This window comes from Thunnus maccoyii, chromosome 15 (assembly GCF_910596095.1).
Source record: "Thunnus maccoyii chromosome 15, fThuMac1.1, whole genome shotgun sequence".
Classification (NCBI taxonomy): Eukaryota; Metazoa; Chordata; class Actinopteri; order Scombriformes; family Scombridae; genus Thunnus; species Thunnus maccoyii.
In genome coordinates this window covers 7,683,389-7,704,851 of record NC_056547.1, presented here as the reverse complement: position 1 = coordinate 7,704,851, position 21,463 = coordinate 7,683,389, and the positions used below count along the sequence as shown (strand labels likewise).

The following is a 21,463-nucleotide window of genomic DNA, read 5'->3' as shown; positions in this document are numbered from 1 at the left end:
GAAACTTCGTAAGAAGGAAAATCAATCATATTTTAATCAAACTTTTGTTATCGTCATGTGGTAATACAGTTGAATTCAATCTGGATGTAAAGTATCTTTGCTTGTTTGTCTTAAAAGTTTTATATTACTAACGAATATCCTTGAACGCACCACCGAGGAGGTTCTCACTACGGTCCCTGATGTCAACTGTATTACCATGCAACAATAAGCTAACACTGGTCTCCATCAAGTCACAAGTAGGTTGTCAAACCATACTGGAATGACTGGAAATCAATAGCTGCTCTGATGGGAGGAAATAAACATAAACCCATGTGGCATGTTTTAGAAAATGTTTGACAGAAATGTAAATAATATACCTGTGTGGCCATGTGACTCTTTAAAAATCGGCTCCAAAAGGCCAACAGATGCAAATTAAACCCCAAACACAGTCTAAGCTTGTATTTTTTTCTTAAAATGTATAAAACTTCTCACTCTGCATTGAGATATCTGCCAAAATATAATAATATAAAGCTTTTTACTGCAGGTTTGATGCTGCCTTGACTATTTGTGCATTAGCACTTCAGTGGCTGGCAGCTTTCATAAATAAATAAAAGAAGAACTAATTATTTGTGTCTCTGCAGGCTGACGAGAAGTTGTAAAAAGCATTCTTTGAGTTTCATGTTTGGAGTTGATTTTTTTCAGTCCATTTACATCTGGAGAGAGCTGCACTCCGAGCAGCAGCCAAGGAAGCTGGAATCAATCAATAAGATGGAAACAAAAAAAAAAAAAAAAAAACGGTGTGAAAACAGAGTCCAGGTTGAAAATGACCACAGCTTAACCGTCTCAGATCAGCCTCGTATATATTATTATTTTATCCAACATCCAAAAAAAAAATGTGTTGCTGTGTTGTGTATTTTTTACGGTTTGGTTTGTATGCAAGAGAACTATACCAACACATGCTCACACACGCACACGCAGACACACACACACACACACACATCAGCTGAACCAGTCTTACAACTTGTGCATTGGTTTGGTTGTTCTATTTGGTTTGGTTGTTTCACGTTTAAAAAGTTTTGCTTTTGGTTTTCAGTTTTGGCTTTTTCGCGACATTCTGGATCAACTAAAAAAAAAAAAAAAACTCATCTTGGAAGCTACATTTTCACAGTTTTCTCCACCCGTAAACAAAACAAAAACAAAAACAAACAAACAAACAAAAAAAAACCCAGAGCACAACCGAAGAGACAAGAAGATATGAAAATAGGCAACACGTCGCCAAAAAAACCCGCCCCTCCCCTCCCTCCCTCTTTTCCCGCCGCATATTAAGTAGAAAGCAATGAGACAAATCCATACATCATTAACAGACACACTATGGAAAGCAAAAACAAAAATATATATATTCTCAAAGTCAGTTTGTTGAGGTTATTCCATATTTTATCCATCCAGGAAAAGAAAGTGAGAACAAAGCAGAGGTCGCCGGTAGAGGGAGGGAGGGAAACGATTTCTGTCTGCCAATACAAGAACAGCAATCACAGTTAAAGACAAACAGACAGACAGGGCCTTACTCCCCCCTCTTCCTCCCCCTCTTTGTTTGTATTTGGTTTAGTTTACGGATCAGTCACTCATACATAACTAGTAGCAGTAGTAGTAGCTTTTGGTTTTGGGTTACTTTTTGGTTTTTTTGGTCCGCCGCTTCGAGCGCACCTCCTCCTGCTCCCCTTCCTCCTCCTTCTCCTCCTATTCATCCTCTTCTTCTTCTTCTTCTTGCTTTCCCCCTGCAGCTTTTCATACCTTTGGCTCCTCCGTTCCTGACCGCTTCTCCTTCCCTTCTTCTTCTCCTTCTTTTCTTTTGGCCCTTTGATCTGATCTTTGGAGACAAAGGAGAGGGGCAGATGGGGAGGGAGGGATGGAGGGCAGGGGTTTGGGGGCAGTAAGGGGAACGCCGGTGCTTCACCTCTTTCTTTTGTTCTTTTTTTTTTTTTTTTTTTTTTTTTGGTTTGGACTCTTTCTTATGCTTCTAGTCTGTGTGTGTGTGTGTGTATGTGTGTGTATGTGTGTGTGTTTCCCTTTGACACGGCTGAGGTTTTGTCTGGACACTCGTCTCCCGGGCGAATCCAGAGACAACGCTGCCAGAGGCGATGCTTTGGTATCCAAGAGTGACTGTCTGGTGGTAGATGAGCAGTCTGGAAGATGACATGATGATGATATGGGTGCGTATGGGGGCGATAATAAATAAAAGAAGGCAAATAGTGCTGAAACAACCCTAAGACTGTTTGTCCACATCTGCCGGTGGTGTGTTTGTACCCTCTTTGTAGGCAGTATTAACACTGTTGAGTACTTTGATTTGAACAAACATTAAAGAAAACAACAAGGATACTGATAATGATGATGATGATGATAATGGTGATGGAAATCCTGATAGTAATGCTCTTTTTGTCAGAGAAAAGATAATAAAAAAGGTAAATAAATAACAGATTTTGACCAATATGGCGACTTCAACTCATAGCAGACCCATGCAAAATGGGATTTCCCAACATGTACGGTTGGTTTTATCCTATTTAAGTGCCAGACGGGTGGGGTTTGCCACATAGAAAGATTTAATGAAAGCTCAGGCTTTCACAGGAAAGCTTTTAAAAGTTATTTTGACACTACTAGTATGTATAAATTAGCATCTTACCTGTTGTTGTTGTTGTAATTATAGTAGTAAACCCCACCCATCTGCTACTCCAGGCTGGTTAAAACAAACACTGTTGTAATGTAGAGTAGGTTGATCACTTTAAAGCTGTAAATAGAGAGGTAGGTAGATATCCTGCATGTGGGATCAGCTGTAAAACATTAACATCAAACTGTGTGTATTTGGCAAGAAGTGACATAGAGAACGATGTATATAAAATAATAGAAAAATAGATGTTTTTGTAAATCTTCAACTGAAAATGAGGATAACAGAAATCCTGAGTGAAATGGAAAAATGTTTGGCATGAAGTAGGATGGAGTTCTGAACTGATCCTGGCCAGATCAGGATGCAAAAGTCTTTTTGAACTAAAGCTTTTCTCTCCGTTTGTTGTTTTTTTGTCTTTTTGGTTTTCAGTTTTTGGTATTTGGAGATTTTGGTTTTCATCTTTGTTAAGTGTGTGTTTCTCTTCTAGCGTCTTCTTTTAAAATTTTGGTTGCGACCACATGACCTTCCCAGCTTGTTAAACAAGTCTTTTCTTTTTGCCTCCCATCTTTCACACACAGTTTTCACTTCTCATCCCTGCCCTCGTCAAGTTTTTTTTCTTTTTTTTCTCCAGCTGATAAAAAGCATGGTGTTCGTTTCACTCTTCAGTGCCACCTCTCCAGCTGTAGCATTATTTGGTTTCAAATTTCCCCCCTCCGTTCTGCAGTTCTCTCTATCCTCTCCATCCTTTCTCTCTCTTTGCTTCCTCCCCTCATCCATCTGTGTATATTTTTGGCTTCAGGAGACTTCAGCGGGGAGACAGAGAAAGAGAGAGAGACGAAATCGGAGATGGATCAGACAGAGAGATGGCTTTGGTTGAAAGGCGAGGTTGTAAATTTAAATTTTTAAAGCTTCCTCCTTTTTCTCCTCCTCGTCCTCCTCTGATAGGATACTTTGGCTGTCAGTCCGGGATCACTCGGCCATGGCCCCTCCCAGGGGTGGTGGCGAGGCTTCGCTGAAGGAACAGAAAGAGGCGGGACTTGAACAAGGAGATGCGGACTCCTCGGGGCACGAAGTTGGGCTCATGAGGTCGCTGGCGCCGGGGGGCGGAGATTGGGAGAAGGATGGTCTCGGGCCGCACCCGCTGCTGCTGACCAGTCCCATTGCAGGCGTGGAGGCTGTTGCCATGGAGCCTGTAACCATGGGGAGGAGGGTGGGACGGTTGAGGAAGAGGGAAGGGCGGAGGGAAGGAGGGACCGCGGGACCCCCAGGTCCGCCCAGAAGTATGTGACCCGCTCCCCCCTCGAGGCTGGAGATGGACAGCTGACTGCTGCTGGCTGCCAGGGCTGCTAGGGATAGAAGAGAGGAAGATGAAGGCAAGACAGGGATGGAGGAAGGACAGGAAAACAAGGAGAAGAGGGAAAGAGATGAGAAGGGAGGAGGAGAGGATGAATGACAAAGAGATGATGTGAAAAATTGACAAGGGAAAAAGAGCAAAAGACAGAGGGATAAAAATAGACAGAAAAAGTGATCAAGACAAAAAGATAATGTGATGAAGAGATAAAGACAGGAAAGGAGGATGGGAGAAAAGAGTGAAAGGAAGAACAGGACAAATGTAGATGGATGAATGAAGAAAATAAATGATGGAAGGGTTTGCGGTTACAGTCGAAAACGTAGAGGGCAAAGATTAGACAGTGAAAAATAGAGAAAGGATGGATGAAGCGAAGAACGACATAAAGGAGACAAAAAAAGAAAGTCAAGAGAAGTCAGTGAACACATCAGACACGTCGGTAACACAGAAAACATTTAAAACCTGGATGGAGGAGATGATGATGATGATGAGACTTTTTCAGTACTTGACAACTATAAACATTTAGCAGGAAAACACTTTTTTTTTTTTTTTTTTTTTAACACTTTTTAATGCTTTGAACAGTTCAAGTGGAAATGGTTTCAGGGTTGGCTCACCCAACTCACAATGAAACAATTTTCAAACAAATCTGCAGCACAAAGTCGTTTCTATGAAAACTCTTAACCGTGGCTTCTGTTGATAATCCCGAGTAAAAAAGGGACACAGATCCTGGAAAGACACATTGTTTAATTTTGAAATACTGTGAGCGCCACAAACAATAATCTCAGAACCTACAGATAAAAACCAAAACTAGCTGTGTGGATAGATACCACTTAGAAGTAAGCAAGAAAATAAGTTGTTTTTGTAATTTGGGTGAACTAAACCTTTCTCTCTTTAAAATCTCACATTTCAAGGTGATGAAAAGTATTTAACCTCAACCCTGTGATGCGAGGAGATAAATGAGAGTCGACAAAACATGAAGATGGATTTTTTTTACTACGCATGCACTTGTACATGCACACAAACCTGCGTACACACACACGTGCGCACACACACGCAGACGACACACTCTTCTACATGTCGATGCGATGGATTGAGTTGGATGCTTGTGGAAACTTGTGCACACAAAACTGCAAAGAAAATCACCTAAATAAACAAACAGTTGGCGGCTCACTGTTCATAAAACAATTAGTGACTTAAAGATTAAATATTTAATGAGTTTTAAGGCTGAAGGATTCATTATTACATTATATTCCAATGACAGATAACACCTCAACACTATAACTCCCCTTTAACAGAAAGTGACACCTGCCGACTTTTGAATTTCGCTGTAATTGTAAACACTTTTATCCATTACAGCACCAAGAGTGTAAACATTCATAGTGTGTGTGTGTGGCCCCGAGGGGAATCAAACCTGAAATCCACTTCATTTCAACCCCCCCCACCCCCGCCCCCCCTTCTTTCACTGAGGCAACTCTTTCTTCTCTCCTCAGCCTATAACTCTATCAGAGCCGGCAGTGTCAGAGATGCAGTTTCCATAACAGACTGTATCCTTCTCATCAACACATGGCCTGGAGGAGGCCGCCTCTGAATGATGCTGAGAAGAGCGGGAGAAAAGGGGGAAGGTCTGAATTGGCGGTATAGGGAGATGGATCACATGACGGATTCAAAGCTGAGCTCGACGAACCATATTTGTGATGCTTAATTGATTTGGCAGCAGATCGTCTCTTTCAAAAAGGGGAATTTTGAGTGGAAACTAGTTATTTAGCCAACAGGCCTTGATATTAGGAGAAGAGGCGGATTGTGCCTGTTCAACTATTTACTGTAAGCTGACTTGGCCTCCTAAGCTTTGCCATAAGGGGCTCTTGTTACTTTGTGATAAAGCAGGCTATTGTATGGGAATCAAATTGAATCTTTCACCATACTGAGCGATTGAAAAAGTTTGTGCTGAGGAGGAGGAGTGTGCACCAGGCTCGCTGTTGGCTACTGTCGACTGAGGCTTTGCAAGGAAATTCATTTTTGGACAGAATGGATGAAGAGTGAAATGGGAAGGGGGTCTTTAGAAATGAAGACTCGTGAAGACTCACTGGGCCAGAGGGGACAGTCTGCATGCACCAACACACACATGCACTCATGCACACACACACACCTTGCATGGTAGCCAGGGGATTGCTGCCAATGAGGGCCTGGTTCATCCCTGTGCTTACTCCCATCATTGTGTTCCTAAAATGTGGATGGACCGCAAAATCACACACACACGCACACACACACACACACACACACACACATTCATTCATGTAGAGAAACAGTTGACAGGTTAAGTGATGTAAACCTGAAATACTTATCAGCGATGCAAACCTGGAGGCTTCGGTCTATTGTCTTATGTTTTGATGGTGTAATTTAGGCGACAGCGGTTTCTCGTCTTTTCGTGCAGCACCTGTCATTGCCATGTCATGACTTGTACAACATGTACACTCTTTTGTCTCGATGAGTGTGAACATGCAGATTTGCTGTCAAACCGGTGTGACAGAAGTCTGAGATACCTACCTACCGAATATCCCTCTGCAAAAGTGCAGATACATACGTACAAAGTTAAAGGTTGTAGAGTTCAGAAGGTCACAAAACAACACAAACACTCCAAAACCTCTAAAAACTCTTGAATATAGAGGATCTATGAATGTAATTGTATTAAATAACAAACCTGTAAAAGCTTGTTTCATATTTTACATTCATTACTCAGGAGTAAATAAGACTTTCAGTCAGAATTGGTCTCTCGTTTTTTGAACAAAACATACATTTCTCTTTCATCTAAAGGCTGCAACTAATGGTTATTCTCATTGTGAAAATGTGAAAGTTCCCAGAGCCCAAGGACACATCTTCAAACTGCTTGTTTTCTTCAACCGACAGTCTAAAACCCCAAAGATATTTAATTGACAATGACAAAAAAAACTAAGAAAAGCAGCAAATCATCACATTTGAAAAGATGGAACCAGTGTTTGGTATTTTTGCTTCATAAATGACTTAAATGATTCATGGATTCTCAAAATTGTTTGAGTGCTACTTTCATCTATCTTGCCCAAAGCAACTGAGCACTTGTTAACATTTTAAAGATGGTTATAGTGATATATATACACTGTAGTTCAAATTTCGAGTCTCTAGTTGTATCTTTTTTAAGACAAAAATACAACAAATATATTTCAACTCTCTTGGATGAAAACTACCAGAGATGAACACTCACCCAGTGTTGAGCCCATGGGCCCCGAGGCTGGGAGGGGCGGGGCTGGCTGTGCTATGAGGGGGCGGGGTCACAGAAGAAGAGGCGGAGCCTACAGCGGCCGAGCTGACAGGAGTCATGGGGCAGGATGCTGAAGGTGACAAACTGGCGGCTGAGGGGAAGAGAAAAGGAGCGATTAGGATGCCATGTAGCGGGTTGTGTGAGACTCTGTTGTCACTGTACAGATGAGTAACAGCGTTCCCGATAAATAAATACTTTGCTGACACAGTTCTTCATTACCAGTCAGGACTCTGAGCTTTTTGAGGGTCTTCTTTAACCCCATACTTCAGCCTGGAGAGAGAAGTTTGCGACTGGAAAGTATTAGCCTCGGCTCAACGGGCCAATAAATTTCCAGCTGTGTTTGTTACCTGTCAGGTCATCTGTCATATCTGTGAAGCCCGGGATAGCTCCCACTGTTGCCAAGGTCTATAAATCATGAGGACGAGTCATGACTCATGGAGGTAAACAACTCAAGATGGGACCAGTGCTTCTATGTTGTTGTCAACAAAACATCATTGTTTTCTATTTTCTATTTCAGTTTTTCCTCTCACAGATATCATTTTTTTTAAAAGTGATGATTGTTCAGTGTTTCATCAAACCAGCGAACAGCTCCGAAAGAACAGAAATATCAACTTCTTCCAAATAATGTCAGGGCCAGTTTAATCTTCCTGTGACCGACCTTTGGATTCCAGAGCACTATTGAGAAGCCCTGCTCAAACCTTTAATAATTTATTGACGAGATTCTGCACAGGCGCAAACAGCAATTATAGCTCACCTGTTGTGCTGAGGCTGGTTGTGACCTGGGACAGACCCTGACTCGATATCTGGAGAGGGAGAGAGAGAGAGACAGGGAAAGAGAAATCAGGAAATACTTCCATCCACCTGTGAGACAAATATCAAGACAAGTGGTACAGTACAGTCTGAGTGGTAAAGGCTCAGTGGATTCATGGTGTACCGTACCATGTGCGGGCTGTAGCAAGGGGCTTTGTGCGTCACAACAGGCGAGGTCTGGCTGGGCAGGGGAGGGGTGGTGCTGCTGGAGGGGTTGATGCGTTTCTCTTTCTGCCGTCGGTTGCAGAACCAAACACGAATCACCTCCTTCTCCATGTTGAGCTGCTCCGCCATCAGCAGGATCTCCTCCGAGGTAGGCTTCTGGTTCTGAGGAGGAAACGCAGGAATGATAAGTAAATAGACAGAAATCTACAGAAATAGAGATAAATGCTTAAAATAAATGTTGATATGATGGCCTGTATGAAAGTCTGTGGATCAAACTTGATTATCATAATGATATGATAGACTTACTCTAGAAAAACTTATTGCTTCTTGCTTGAAAAGTGATACACAATAAAGTAATTATCATAATTGAGTTCTAAATACATACATTATGTACCTATCAGTTACCAAAGTTGTTGTTTGTGCTCATCAGGACTGATATTAGACTAATACAAAGGGAGGTTCCCTGACAGAGAGCTGTTAGCTAGTTAGCTAGTTAACTAGATCTCATACCGTGCAGAAGTTGCGCTCTAGAGCCACACGGACGTTGGTCTCGATGCTGGTGCGTTTCTTCCTGCGTCGGCCGGGTAGACCCTCAATACCCAACAAGGGGGAGGAGAGAGAGGAGGGGCTGGGCAGCATGTTGTCTACTGCCATGGTTTCTGCAGGGAGAAAGATAGAAAGAGGAGGGAGAAAGAACAAAAGAGAGAGAGAGGACATGAGGACAAACAGGCCAACAGACATAGAAGAACAAAGAAAGAAAGCTGTGAAGCTACGATTTGTTTGGAATATTAAAGAAAATGATCACTGCATTGAGCTCATATAAACAAAATATTTATAGCACTGTTGTTGACATATTGCAATGTGTCATTTAAATAGATAAATTGTTAAAAATGCTTATACTGTAGTACACCATATTTCCATAAAAAATAATTGTAATTTATGCACTTTATTTTTTCAAAACATGGTTATGTTTTCAGACTCATTTCTAAAACTTGAAGCCATGCAAAATAAATCATTGTCGAATAAATCATTTCAGGTGTTCCATCAAGCACAGATGAGTGTCCCGTGTCATCCAGGTAATCCGACTAGTTTTGGGTCCTCACCTGCATCACTCAGCCACTTCTCCAGCAGCGGTTTCAGCTTGCACATGTTTTTAAAGCTCAGGTTGAGGGCTTCAAAGCGGGAGATGGTGGTCTGGCTGAAGTCATTGCCGTACAGTTTGCCCATAGCCACACCGACGTCTCCCTGACAGACACGCACAATCAATGTCAGAAACACGATTTAGAAAACACACAGACTTTGCGTCCCTTTTCCTATTTTCTCCGTCTTTTACCTGGGTGAATCCCAGCTTGATGCGTCGTTGTTTGAAGGTGCGGGCAAACTGTTCCAGCTCTTCCAGGTCGCTGGGCTCTTCCCCCATGTGACCCCCGTGACCTCCAGGAGTCAATCCGGAGGTCAAGGAGGAAGCCATGGCGCTGCTGGACGCTGAGGTAGCTCCTACAGACGTCACGACGCCGACACCGCTGCCACCGGTGGTAACTATGGAGCCGCTACCGCTGCTGCTTCCACCAACAACATCACTGCTCTTCTCCCTCTGCAACGTCAGGAAGAGAAAGACGAAGAAGTAAATAAACCAAACATACACACTTTATTGAAATGGCCTTACACAATATTTTATGTGTAGAGGTTGAGCATGTGAGGCCAAAGAAAATTAAATGAATCCCCAACCCTGGAGGTGTTACTATAGTCTACTGGTGAATTATACACTGAAAAAAATCTCTGAGAGAATCATGAATACATATCAGGTAATCAACTAGGAAATGTATAAAAAAAAACACAATTTGACCTTGCGTGCCTTGAAGAATTATATAGATTTGACAGGCACAAAAAACGTGTCCATCTTTTATTCTAAACAGGAGAAAAAATGCTATGAATGTAATAATTGGAAACAGTGTTGAACCTAGGCCTCCCACTGGGTCAAATGACACATTCTGTACTTAAAAGCAGGAATCTGACCCTTGAGCTTTGGGATTATCAACTAATTGAGCGGGCATCATGCGTGATATCCGCTGCTACACAGCTCATTTACATTCGCCGTCTCCGTGCATAAGATACATGAACAAGCGGAGCACACCTGCTGTTGTGTGTGACATGACTTCATCACGGCCTAATGAAAAACTCTATAATGATCCTCGGCTGTGTGAGGATGCATTCATGCATTAGGTTATAGAGGATAACGGCTGAGAAGAGAAGGTGAACTGTTTGACTTGGTGGTGAATATATAATCAAGATTCAAGGTCCTCACTGGATTCAGAAAAATGTGTTTATTATGAAACCAACCTGCTATGGAATATATTTTGTATTAAGAAGCTACCACAGTCTTTTTCCCTATGGCAAAGAGGTTGCAGCAGAGATCAGCTATTTGTTCAAAATGTACAAGTGACTTGTGCTCCTTTGTTAAATAGGTCTAAAAGCAAAGGATATATGGTGTAAAGAGCACAGTTTGAAGGACAATCAAGTCTTCTTTTGCATTCTGTAGGTGGTTTGCAGCAGATGAAAGTTGATAGTGGTGAGTGTCATCCTGATAGAAACTCAGTGTTAGATTAACATCTATTTGATTTACAGGAAGACTTAAGAGTCTAAAGGCACGTCAGCAGTCTGCCACTCAAAGTACAGCTGAGACGGAAGGTCATTAGTTTTATGGGTATTAATAATAAATCAAAGTATTGTTCAACATTTTAACTTGACCTAATGATGGTGCTAGATAAAAATATCAGAGTCGTTACAATTCATCCTCTGGAAACCATGAATATCTTTACAAGATTTTGTGCTAATCCACCTAGTAGATATTGGATACGTGACCTCATGGTGGGGCCAGAGGAGAAGTCAGAGGATCAAGTTATTAGGATATTTCAGTCCGGATCAAAGTGGTGGACCCACAGGATGACCGGCCAACCAACACTGTCATTCCTAGAGCCTCTAGAACAATCCCACTCCTCCTGCGGTCTGTAGTCAAACAAGCTCTCTTTCTCTGAAACACATACTCGCACATATTTCTTACCTGTGCTTGGAGTCCCAGGCGAGGTGGGGTTGTCAGTAGTCCTCCTGGGCTTTGCTGAGGTAGCTGGATCAGATTTGATGTTGAGAGCAAAGCTGTGGAAGGAAGAACAACAAACAATCAACCAGTCAGTGAAATTATTAAATTACTCAAACAACAAAAGCAGTTATGGAAGAAAAATGCTAAAATGCTGAGAGATGAATGAAGACCAGAAGTTTCCAAAGTTGACCTCACCCTGCTGTGGCTGCTGTGCCTGTGCGGGCTGCGACAGGAGGAACTGGGCAGGAGACTGGAGAGGATGACCTGGCATCAAAACCAGTTGCTGGAGCTGCAGCAGCTGCTGGATGTCCTGCAAAACAACAACAAAAATAACATGCTTCACTGCTATCAAGGTGATTCATTACACAGATGCACATGATTCATTAAAGCTTTGAAGCTGATTGGCTGCTGAAATGGTTTCTGTCCTACAGATAACCGACAGGCACCGACAGACGGCTGTCCTCTACCTCTGACCTAGGTATCGAACGTAGTTCCCAAAATCTACACGCATGACCATCCTAGCCTTGGGAACCAGAATTCAGGCTGGCTTCTCTAATCACCAGCTGTCGTTGAACCACTACCAACAGGCCTACATAGTCAAGTATGTCCAGACAGCCTGAGTCACAACGAAATATGCAGGTGCAATAGGTGTTGGAGGTTTGAAAGTACTCCAGGATGGCCTACTAACAGGACATAACTGGAGGAGGCCCACTCTGTCGGTCAAGGGCACTCGCCCGGTTTTATAGGGCGGCCTCAGAGCCCTAACAGTCAATTAGACTCCTAATTATAAACCCTCAACCCAATATTGTACTGAAATCCTACCTCTAACACATGTACAACTGTATATTAGCATTAGTCACTGAACCTGAACCATTACTAGTCTATCATCTAATGCACAGCACTAATTTTTAACTTAACAGGAGTCAATAAATTTTTAATCTAATCAATTTCAAAGACTACTGTCAGCCTATCTGGAGGGAGGCGTCTTTTCTTACCTTAGAGGAACACCAGAGAACCTCAGAGATGTACATGAGTCAGGAAGTTTGGTTGGAGTGTAACCAGTTTTATTTGGTTTTACAAAGCTAGCTATCTAAAACTACAAAAATAGTAAAATACAAAAAAAAAAAAAAAAAAATGAAAGAGAGTCTCGAGGAGATCTCTTACAAGGAAAAAGCCTCATCATCTTCTCCCAAAGGAATCCAGGATCCTCTCTCCTCTCGCACGTCTCTAGGCTTTACTTTTCATATGTATGTCTGCAACATCCTCATTTTACTATTACCACATAGCATCTATCTACAAAACATCCAACAATTTCATGCAAATGTTACCATTACTTTGCACAAAATAGTGAACTTTACTTCATCTGTCACTTACATCAGAGTGCATAGAACTTTTGAACTTCTTCTTATTCACTTTTTTGAGGTTGTTAACAAAGGATTTCTGCAAGATGCATGAACACAGCTCCTGTATTGCCTCAGAACTTCAGGTGGTTGCCTAAGTTTTGTGATGTTTATTTGTATTTGCATAATCATTCTCGAAGGTTCAGTTCCAGTTTAGTATGCGTTGCACAAGCAAATTCCTCAGGAACTGGTGCAACACATTAAGTCATGTTAATTTGTTAATTTTAATTAAATAAAATAGTTAAAGGTAGGCCTGAATAGAGTTTGTCTCGGCCACATATTAGTGGAACTTTCAATGCTGCTCATACCTGGGCTGTGAGCTGGATTGGCTGCGACAGAGCCAGCTGCGGTGGTGGATGCGGGGCTTGGACAGTTTGCTCCTGTTTGGTTGGCTGTTGCTGCTGCTGCTGAGATTGTGATTGGTTCTGCTGCTGATGTTGCTGGTTGGCCTGTTGCTGCGCGGCAGCGTGAGCGGCGTGGGCAGCGTTCGACTGCTGAACGGCGGCCGCCAGGAGCTGAGCCTGAGCCTGTTGGAGAAGCAGTTGCTGCTGGGCCGGGAGGAGAGCGGCAAGCTAGGGGGAGAGCAGGAGGAGGAACAGGCCAATGGCGATGACGAGAGAGAGAGAGAGAGAGGAGGACAGTAATAGGAAATGATATAAAATATGAAAACATGCACAAAAGAGGGGATGGAAGAGGAGGAAAAGGTGAAGGACAAGTAGAAGTATAACAAAACAAAAAGACAAGAAAATGTAAAGGAAGGATAAAATGTAGACAAAAGTCAGGAAACAGAACAAAGACCAGTGTCAGCTAAGCAATCCAGTAAGAGAGGTGTAGGTGAATCTGTTAGCGGACAGTAAAAGCATGCCAGAGCAAGACAAGCAAGAAAAGCCACCCACTTAACTTAAAGAACCTTCAGCTTAGGTATTTCACTCTACTGCTAATACTTTACTCTGGAAAATTTAACTACACATTGTGCAAGAGTTGTCTTGCCCTTCAGGGCAGCTATGTATTTTCCTGTACGTTATTGCATATCAGGTGTGTCAACATAACTTTGAAGTTAAGACCTACGTAAATGGAGGCATGTTACCAGATGGTAGAGTGAATAGAAACCAAAATCCAGAAAACTTCTCCATGAATCGCATGACCCTCTATGCTTAGATGATCATCTCCAGATTAAAATGTGCTAGTCCTGGTTTGTAGATTACTATACTACATTTTGAAGTACTGTATATACTGTACTCAGTAGTCAGATGTTGCAGTATATCCAAGAAATGACAGGGGTCAGATCTACTCGCTATATATAATACAGTTTATAAAAATGAATAACGTGTGTGTGTGTGTGTGTGTGTGTGCGTGCATGTGCATTTTCTCACCCCTGCTAGCTGACTGCCAGCCAGCATCATCTGTGTGTGGTGGTGTTGGGTCTGTTGCTGCTGTTGAGAAGGAGGAGCAGGAGGAACGGCACTATGGGTCATCTCAGAGCTCTCCTCTGTCTTTCCCTAACGATGATAACAAAGGCAATTTTTTTTAAAGCAAGGATTATTTTTTTAAAACTTCATTAATCCAAGAAAGGTTTGCTCTGAAACATGCGGTGTCACATTCACACAGTGACACACAGTGACTCAGCAGGACATGTCGTAATCTCATGTTGAAGGCGACAAATATACAAGAAATGAAATTATACTTGCAGAAAATCAAACTGCTCTTAAACACAATGCTGCAAGAAAATGTCAGAGGGGAGTTACTCTCCGTCTTCTGCTTCTGCCCGCACACCCTTAAGATGCACAGACCCCTTCTAAAATCCTGCAAGTCTCTCGAAGGAAGTAAACACAAAACCCCCAAAATACACACTCAATTAATTTTGTGATACTGTTGCATTGCGAGGAAATGTCAACCAGTGTGTGGACACTTCAGTGATCAAAGACAGTGTGAGCTACGATATTTCAGTCCTTGCTGTGCATGTGTGAACAAACCAATTAAGAGCCAATTTATAGAATATTTCTGCCTTCACTCTCTGCCTCCTGGTCTTTAAAACACTGAGAGATTGATGCATACCGTATTTAACAAGTATTCAACACATCCCAACTTTAAGCAGCTGCATAATTATGAACACTGTGAAGCAAAAATGATAAACTAGTTTATTACATACATGGATGGTTTCAAAGTGTAGTTTAGGGAAAAACAGAAAACAGGTTTCTTAGAATGAGCATAGAGTGAACAAACCAGATTGCGCAGTTTAAAAGAAAAAAAAAAAAAGTTAAAGATACTTCATTACAACTCCCTCGTTTTACTTTGTGAATCCCACTCTTGCTGCTTACCCCTGATTTACAGGTTGAAGCGTTTGCCGTTCATCTGTCCAGGACAAAGAGTCAATCCTCTTCGTTTTCATGGTGTCAGAAACATTCCAAAGCTGCTGACCTCTGACCTCTAGCTGTCGTTATCTGCCCACAGCCCTGTCATTACCCATCCATCATTGCCGCGCCGTGCCGCATCTTTACGTCTATCACTCGCTGACACTACATTCACATCATTTTTTTTTTCTTTCTGCCTTTTCTTTCAGGGCTCTTTCTCTCCTCAGCAAAGTGGGTGTGGCCAAGGTTAGCTGTTTTGCATATTGGATGTTGTCTATGCATTCACACCCACATTAATATCAAGTTCATGCACAAACACATAATCACAATGAGGTATGCGTTGTTATGCAATGCACACACATAAAGGCACATGAAGTTACATTACAAAGTCCATATGCAGGCACATGTTGAGTCAAAAAATGTCGCTGCATTGACATGTATTTATTTTTTTAGTGATTGTAGATATAAAAAAAATAATTACTTAGCTCTTCATAACCTCTATATACACATAGATGTATTAAAGCTGCTCACAGCTTATATTTATGAGAAGTTATTAGATGGGTTAGATCAAAACAACACACACACACACACACTGCATGTCTGAACTGGCTCACCTTGCTGCCAGCCGGCGTGGGAGAGAGGCTGAAGGGGCTGGTTTTCATCGGCTGGACCTGCACAAAACAACAACAACAACAACAACAAAAAAAGAGATTACATGCATTCAAAACATCAGTATCATCTGATGGCTGATTCAGATGAAACAAAATGCCCTGTAATTTGTGTCAACATGCTCCCAGTGAGTCACGGACTGTCGGTCTGTAGAGAGGGGTGGGGTGTAAATGGAGTGAAGTTTTTTTTTTTAAGTGCAGATCCACATGAAACCAAAATTACTGTGAGGCATGTAGAAGGGCTTCTCAGAGGAAAAAAACTGTTAATTTGGAGCTGATCAATATAAAATAAAATTACACTGGTACAGTAAAGGGTTCCTGATGGTTAATTAACTATCAAATAATGTCATAAGTAATAAGGTTTGGCAGCTGTCTTATCATATAGTACATTTTCATATTGATTTGATTTTCATACATAATCATGTAGGACGACGTGTTTGTTGTTAGTGTTTACTGCTCACTAAATATCAAGGCAGCCTAAAAATAAACAGATAAGTAGCATTAAATCTTATCGTGATGATTTGATTTATATGTTATAGCTGCGATGAATGTTTCCATACTTGTATGTACTGCATTGTAATAATTTACAGTTATAATAATTAATCAAGACAAAAAAAATAGTTTATATAAAAAAAAACAGCAACATGCAGATTGAATTCGTCATGACTCTTTAAATGACTCCATCTTAAATATAATAATTTTCACACACACACACACACACACACACACACACACTTAGGGATATAAAAACCAACCTGGTCATCAGGGCTGTTTCTGTCAGAGTCTGAAACACAAAGGAGTACATGTGAACCATTTGTTAGTGAGTATTTGTGTGTGTGTTTGTGTGTGTGTGTGTGTGTGTGTGTGTGTGTGTGTGTGTGTGTGTGTGTGTGTGTGTGTGTGTGTGTGTGTGTGGGTGGGTGGGGGGTGTTCAATGAGTCATATAAATTGCAAATTTAATTATGTGAAAGAGGTAACATTTACTGGAAAACATGAGTGAACATGTGGAATGAAAATAACTAAAGAGGACCTTATTATGCTCATTTCCAGCCCAACATTTTTATTGTTGGACTCCACTAGAGTAGCTTTGCATGCTTCACAGTTCAAAAAACTCCTTATTTGTCTTATACTGGCCCTTTATGCAGCCCCTCAGTTCAGCCTCTGTCTCTTAACAGGCAGTCTTAGCTGTCTCTTTAAGGTCCCCCTCCCAGTGAGCCCACTCATCTGATTGGCCGGCTTTACGTATCAGAGTCGTGTTAAGTTGCCGCTGCTGCAAACCCAACATTTTGCAACTGCTTTACTGCTTCAAATGAAAAGCTTTTAAATGACTAAATAACGAGATGTTCCTCATTGAATTAGCAGAGCTTCGTTAGCGGTGCTAAAAACCGGTCGAAATGACAAGATATGGAGATATTTTTAGTTATTTGTTCAGCGGATCAGTTAGAAATAATGCAGGGAGGAATAGCACAAGCAGAAACAGCCACAGTTATGATGATGTTTGATAAAGAGCTGCAGACAACCAGCACACTTCCAACAGGTAAACAGAATATTTTACTTTGCCCTGCTGTGCAATGGAGTCATGGCTCGATGTGACTACCCCCAAAACAATGGAAAAGTGTCATAATGTTAGCGGAGCGAAACAGTGAACTGGCGCGCTGTGCATGGAGCAGATGAACATATAAAGTTGACGTCGGCTCGGGCTGAAAGTAGAAAAAACTGTTGGAAACCCAGTGTCAGGGCAGTCTGAAGCTGGTGCTTTTTGCTAACGGGGATTACTGCTACATATGTTTACCTCATTATATGACACTTTGTCCATGTTTAACATGAACATCTGACACTGTAACATTATATATATGACTGATAATAAGGAAAAGTATAATAGGTCCCCTTTAAGTCATACTGAACATGATTTAACATGTGTAAATAAGAGGTTGTTATTACTCATATTATAAAATGTGTGTGTGTGTGTGTGTACCTGAGCTGTCCCCCGGATAGTCAGCCCCAGGCTTCTCCTCCTCTGCTGCTTTAGACATCCTGATATCTGCAGGAAATACACAAACACAGACACATCAGACAGGTACATGGAAAATACACAGAGGTACATCAAACCTGAGACCAAATGCGGAAAAACTCACTCTCTGCAACTACCGTCCAGGTGGCCTTAAAACATTCGAGCGCTGTACCGTATATCACGAGTAGAACAGTGTCAACACGCCGCGACACAAACACACAAACTACTGACGCTGATAAGTCCGACCAATATCAGAAGGTAAGACAGACAGGCTAAAAAAACAGCCTATTTCTCATTTTATTCCTCTGTTTGTATTGTAGAATTAAAAAAAACTGTATCATTTCATCACAAAACAATGAAAAGGTTACTTGTGTTATTACCTAAAGATGGAAATAAGTCCAGGACTTTATCATTTTATCCCTGACAAAATCTGATATGTTGTATTTTATAATATGTCAGAGTGTTGTCAGTTCATCTAATATTAAACCTAGTTTGTTTGTTAAAATGATACAAGTAAAATGACTACATAATGTGTTGTAATATTATACTAGTTATACTTTATAAATCATAAAAATAGCATTTTATGATCATAATTTGGAAGAAAATATATAAAATCCATCTGCCGTAATGCATTAAAATATAATATTCCATTCAATCTCCTGAGTTTTTTCCACAATTTAGTAAAATTTGGGAATGACTGTGTGAAAAGAAAACCAATAAAACTACACGAAATGTTGGTTTTACAACAAGACATAAAAATCACATCTTCTCTGTAGAATCAGTGATCCATGTCTGGAAAAACATTTTTGTATCTACCATCCTTCCTGCTCCGCTGCTTGTTTTCTTTCACCATTTAGATATACAAACAAGGATACAAACAATCGATGTCTCCGAGACGTAAAGGTCAGTCCCACCCCTCTGTGTCAGAGTGGCTGGGCTTCAGTGAGTCTTGCTATTTTGCAGGTCAAAGTCACGGTCAAAGTTCAACCCACGATCAATACGTGACATAGAGAAAATGTGCCCTTACCCCTTCTTCGCTGGAATGAACGGGGAGGAAATTTTGGTGTCATTGCAGCATTAACCTTCAAATTAATTTGAGGAATAACTTGCTTTGTAAAGCAATTTGAGCTTTTTGTATCTTTAAAACCAAGAAGAAGTGTAAAAAGGAGTGATATTGATATTGTTCTGTGATAACCTTGTTACACCAGTATTGATGATGAATACTTCGAAAGCCTGGATGGATAAATCAGAAATAAAACAAAGATGGGTCTTGAAAAGTTACAGTTTGAAGACACAGTAGTTTTTTCACCCAGCAGTGATGATATGACACTTAGAAAAAAAATTACCTCAGCTGATAGAGAGGAAACTGACTTTGTCCAACAAAACCGATGACACCGTACTCTAATTTAGCTCTTTAAATGTAAACTTTATTGACCCAGGATGTGGAACAGGGATTAAGAATCAGCTTTTCATGGCAGATATCATCCTAACTACCCTCGCTGTATGCTCTCTGTTTGTGGAGACTTGTGGGATTGCAGCAGTAATTGGTCCAGTAAGGGCGACGCCAGAGGAACTGCTTACCTGAGCACCAGACATTACTCAGCACCTCCACCGCCATCTTGGATAAAATACTCCTTCACCCCCTTGCTCTACGCTCTTAACTTCTGCCTATGGTGTGCTTTTATTACTCCTTTTCCTTCCTCAGCTCAGCTTATTTTATTTTTATTGTTTATATTGATAAAGACACAGTGAGAACGAGCTTAAAAATTTGAGTTCTGTGTGATTTAAAGTCACATGATCTGTTTTTAGCACGAGGTTCACGTGTCTGACGGGAGGCTGAAGCTGTGAAAAAGAACAAAGTACACCTTGCTCCTCTTCCTCCCTACTATAGCCATAAATATAGCTTCCACCCCATATGATATGGGTGAGGAAACAGGGGAAGAACGAATACGTGAAAACAAAAGAAGAGAAGAGCTTATTGGAAATTATATATAAGCCCAGTATGAGTGAGTCTGTGTGTGTGTGTTAATCTTATCATCAGGGTCACAGACAAGGTTCAAGGTGTGATGAGAGGAGGTGGAGAGGAAGGAGAGACAGACAGATAAATGTAAGGTTTCTTTCAGTAGATGCAGAGGACATAGCTGAGTGCAGAACAAAAAGAGGAAGACAGAATGAAAGAAAGTGTTCAACAACTGAAAAATACATTGGATTTTTATCACAGCTTTACTTTGATTTGACTTAACATCCTTTTATTCTCCATTTTAACAGATATTAACATAAACATTTACACTCATTTCCCACCAAAACTAGGTTTTAAAAGACAGTGAGAAAAGCACTTAAACCAGTATGAGTAAAAAGTAGCTGATGACGTCTTGACATGTGCTCATTCTTTAATTTATTTTGTGCTATTTATCATTAAAGATTATAATGTACCAATTTGTAACACTAGAGTCAAAAGCTGATGAATCAAAATCTATCTGCATTAATATAATTCTTCAAAGACTTGAGTGAATGAGTGTTAGTAGTTGGAGGGTTGTAGTTACATGAAATAGCCAGATGGTGGCAGCACCCTCCTGGAAACACTGAGCTGTGTGTGTGTGTGTTGCTGTATCAAGAATACACAGTCATGTACGAGCTACGATCTGTTGTATTCAGTAGTAACAATTCAGAAATGAGTGGAAATAGTTTTAAAGGTGCAAAGTTTGCTGTTAAAGATACCTCTGGAAATATAATTTCTGATAATCTGGAGTGGAAATCTCTCAGCACAAATTTCCTAAATGTAAAGACGACCAAAAGCTGCAAAAAACATTTCAAATACACGTCTTAAGTTACATTAATTATATCAGATCATTCTCAGTTACAAACACACTTTACTACTCTGACCTTCAGCGACACATTAACGTCTTTATAAGGTCGTTAATCAGTGACACTAAATCACCATGTAAACACAGAATCCCAAACTGATATTATAAATATTCAGTTATTATCTTTCTACTGAAATTAACAAAGTTATATATTTACAAACACATTCATAGTTTTTATCAGTAATGTTTTTTTTTTTTTTACTATTTTACTGAACTTATAAATTTGTGTCTGTTGCTACATTCAGAATAAATAGAAAAATAGTCAACCATAAAAATATGCTTATTATTAAAACTAATATTAATACCACCACTGATACTGGTTCTAGCATATCAAATCTATTGTTACTATGGCACCATGATTACTACGCCCTTTAGTATTGTTACTACTTGCACTGATACCAGTTCAGCTGTTACAGACACTACCTCTTATACAAAACTAACCTTTCAGAAAGACACTATTCAAAAATACAAAACACTAAGATGCTGGATCCATTTCACTAAAACATGGGGGTTAAATATAATACACACACACACATATATATATATATATATACACACAAATGTTATTATTTTTAGTTTCTTCATCCTCTCAGCATATGAAGAGAGGGACCCCATAAAATCATTTTTATCATCCCACCCCCTCCTCCATTTCCCCCCTCTCCATAATGCCTCAACTGCCCATAACCCCTCTGGCCATGGGGCCTTTTAACCCCCACCCCCCTATCCATCCCCCTTCCACCTCATGTATGCTAACAAACCAAACACCCCGAACCTGTCACAGATGTCCAGTACACATTAAGTTTGTTTTTTTTCTTAATA

At 40.7% G+C, this 21,463-nt stretch overlaps 1 protein-coding gene across 9 annotated transcripts in view; it reads right to left on the bottom strand.

The window, feature by feature from the left end:
• Positions 1 to 1,976: 1,976 nt before the first annotated feature.
• LOC121912727 (POU domain, class 2, transcription factor 2) overlaps positions 1,977 to 21,463 on the bottom strand; it is an 80,851-nt gene continuing 61,364 nt past the window's right edge. For 6 of the 9 annotated variants that reach the window (XM_042435083.1, XM_042435089.1, XM_042435085.1 and 3 more), the window contains 15 exons: positions 17,745 to 17,810; positions 16,525 to 16,553; positions 15,716 to 15,772; positions 14,124 to 14,249; positions 13,059 to 13,322; positions 11,546 to 11,660; positions 11,315 to 11,406; positions 9,587 to 9,847; positions 9,357 to 9,498; positions 8,764 to 8,912; positions 8,218 to 8,415; positions 8,033 to 8,081; positions 7,222 to 7,369; positions 6,133 to 6,206; positions 1,977 to 3,984 (listed from right to left, as the gene is read on the bottom strand). In XM_042435083.1, coding sequence (XP_042291017.1) covers positions 3,608 to 3,984; positions 6,133 to 6,206; positions 7,222 to 7,369; positions 8,033 to 8,081; positions 8,218 to 8,415; positions 8,764 to 8,912; positions 9,357 to 9,498; positions 9,587 to 9,847; positions 11,315 to 11,406; positions 11,546 to 11,660; positions 13,059 to 13,322; positions 14,124 to 14,249; positions 15,716 to 15,772; positions 16,525 to 16,553; positions 17,745 to 17,810 — 2,147 coding nt within the window. In that variant the 3' untranslated portion in view covers positions 1,977 to 3,607. The remainder of the gene's footprint in view (positions 3,985 to 6,132; positions 6,207 to 7,221; positions 7,370 to 8,032; positions 8,082 to 8,217; positions 8,416 to 8,763; positions 8,913 to 9,356; positions 9,499 to 9,586; positions 9,848 to 11,314; positions 11,407 to 11,545; positions 11,661 to 13,058; positions 13,323 to 14,123; positions 14,250 to 15,715; positions 15,773 to 16,524; positions 16,554 to 17,744; positions 17,811 to 21,463) is intronic. The other 3 variants (XM_042435088.1, XM_042435090.1, XM_042435091.1) reach the window with 3 other exon arrangements.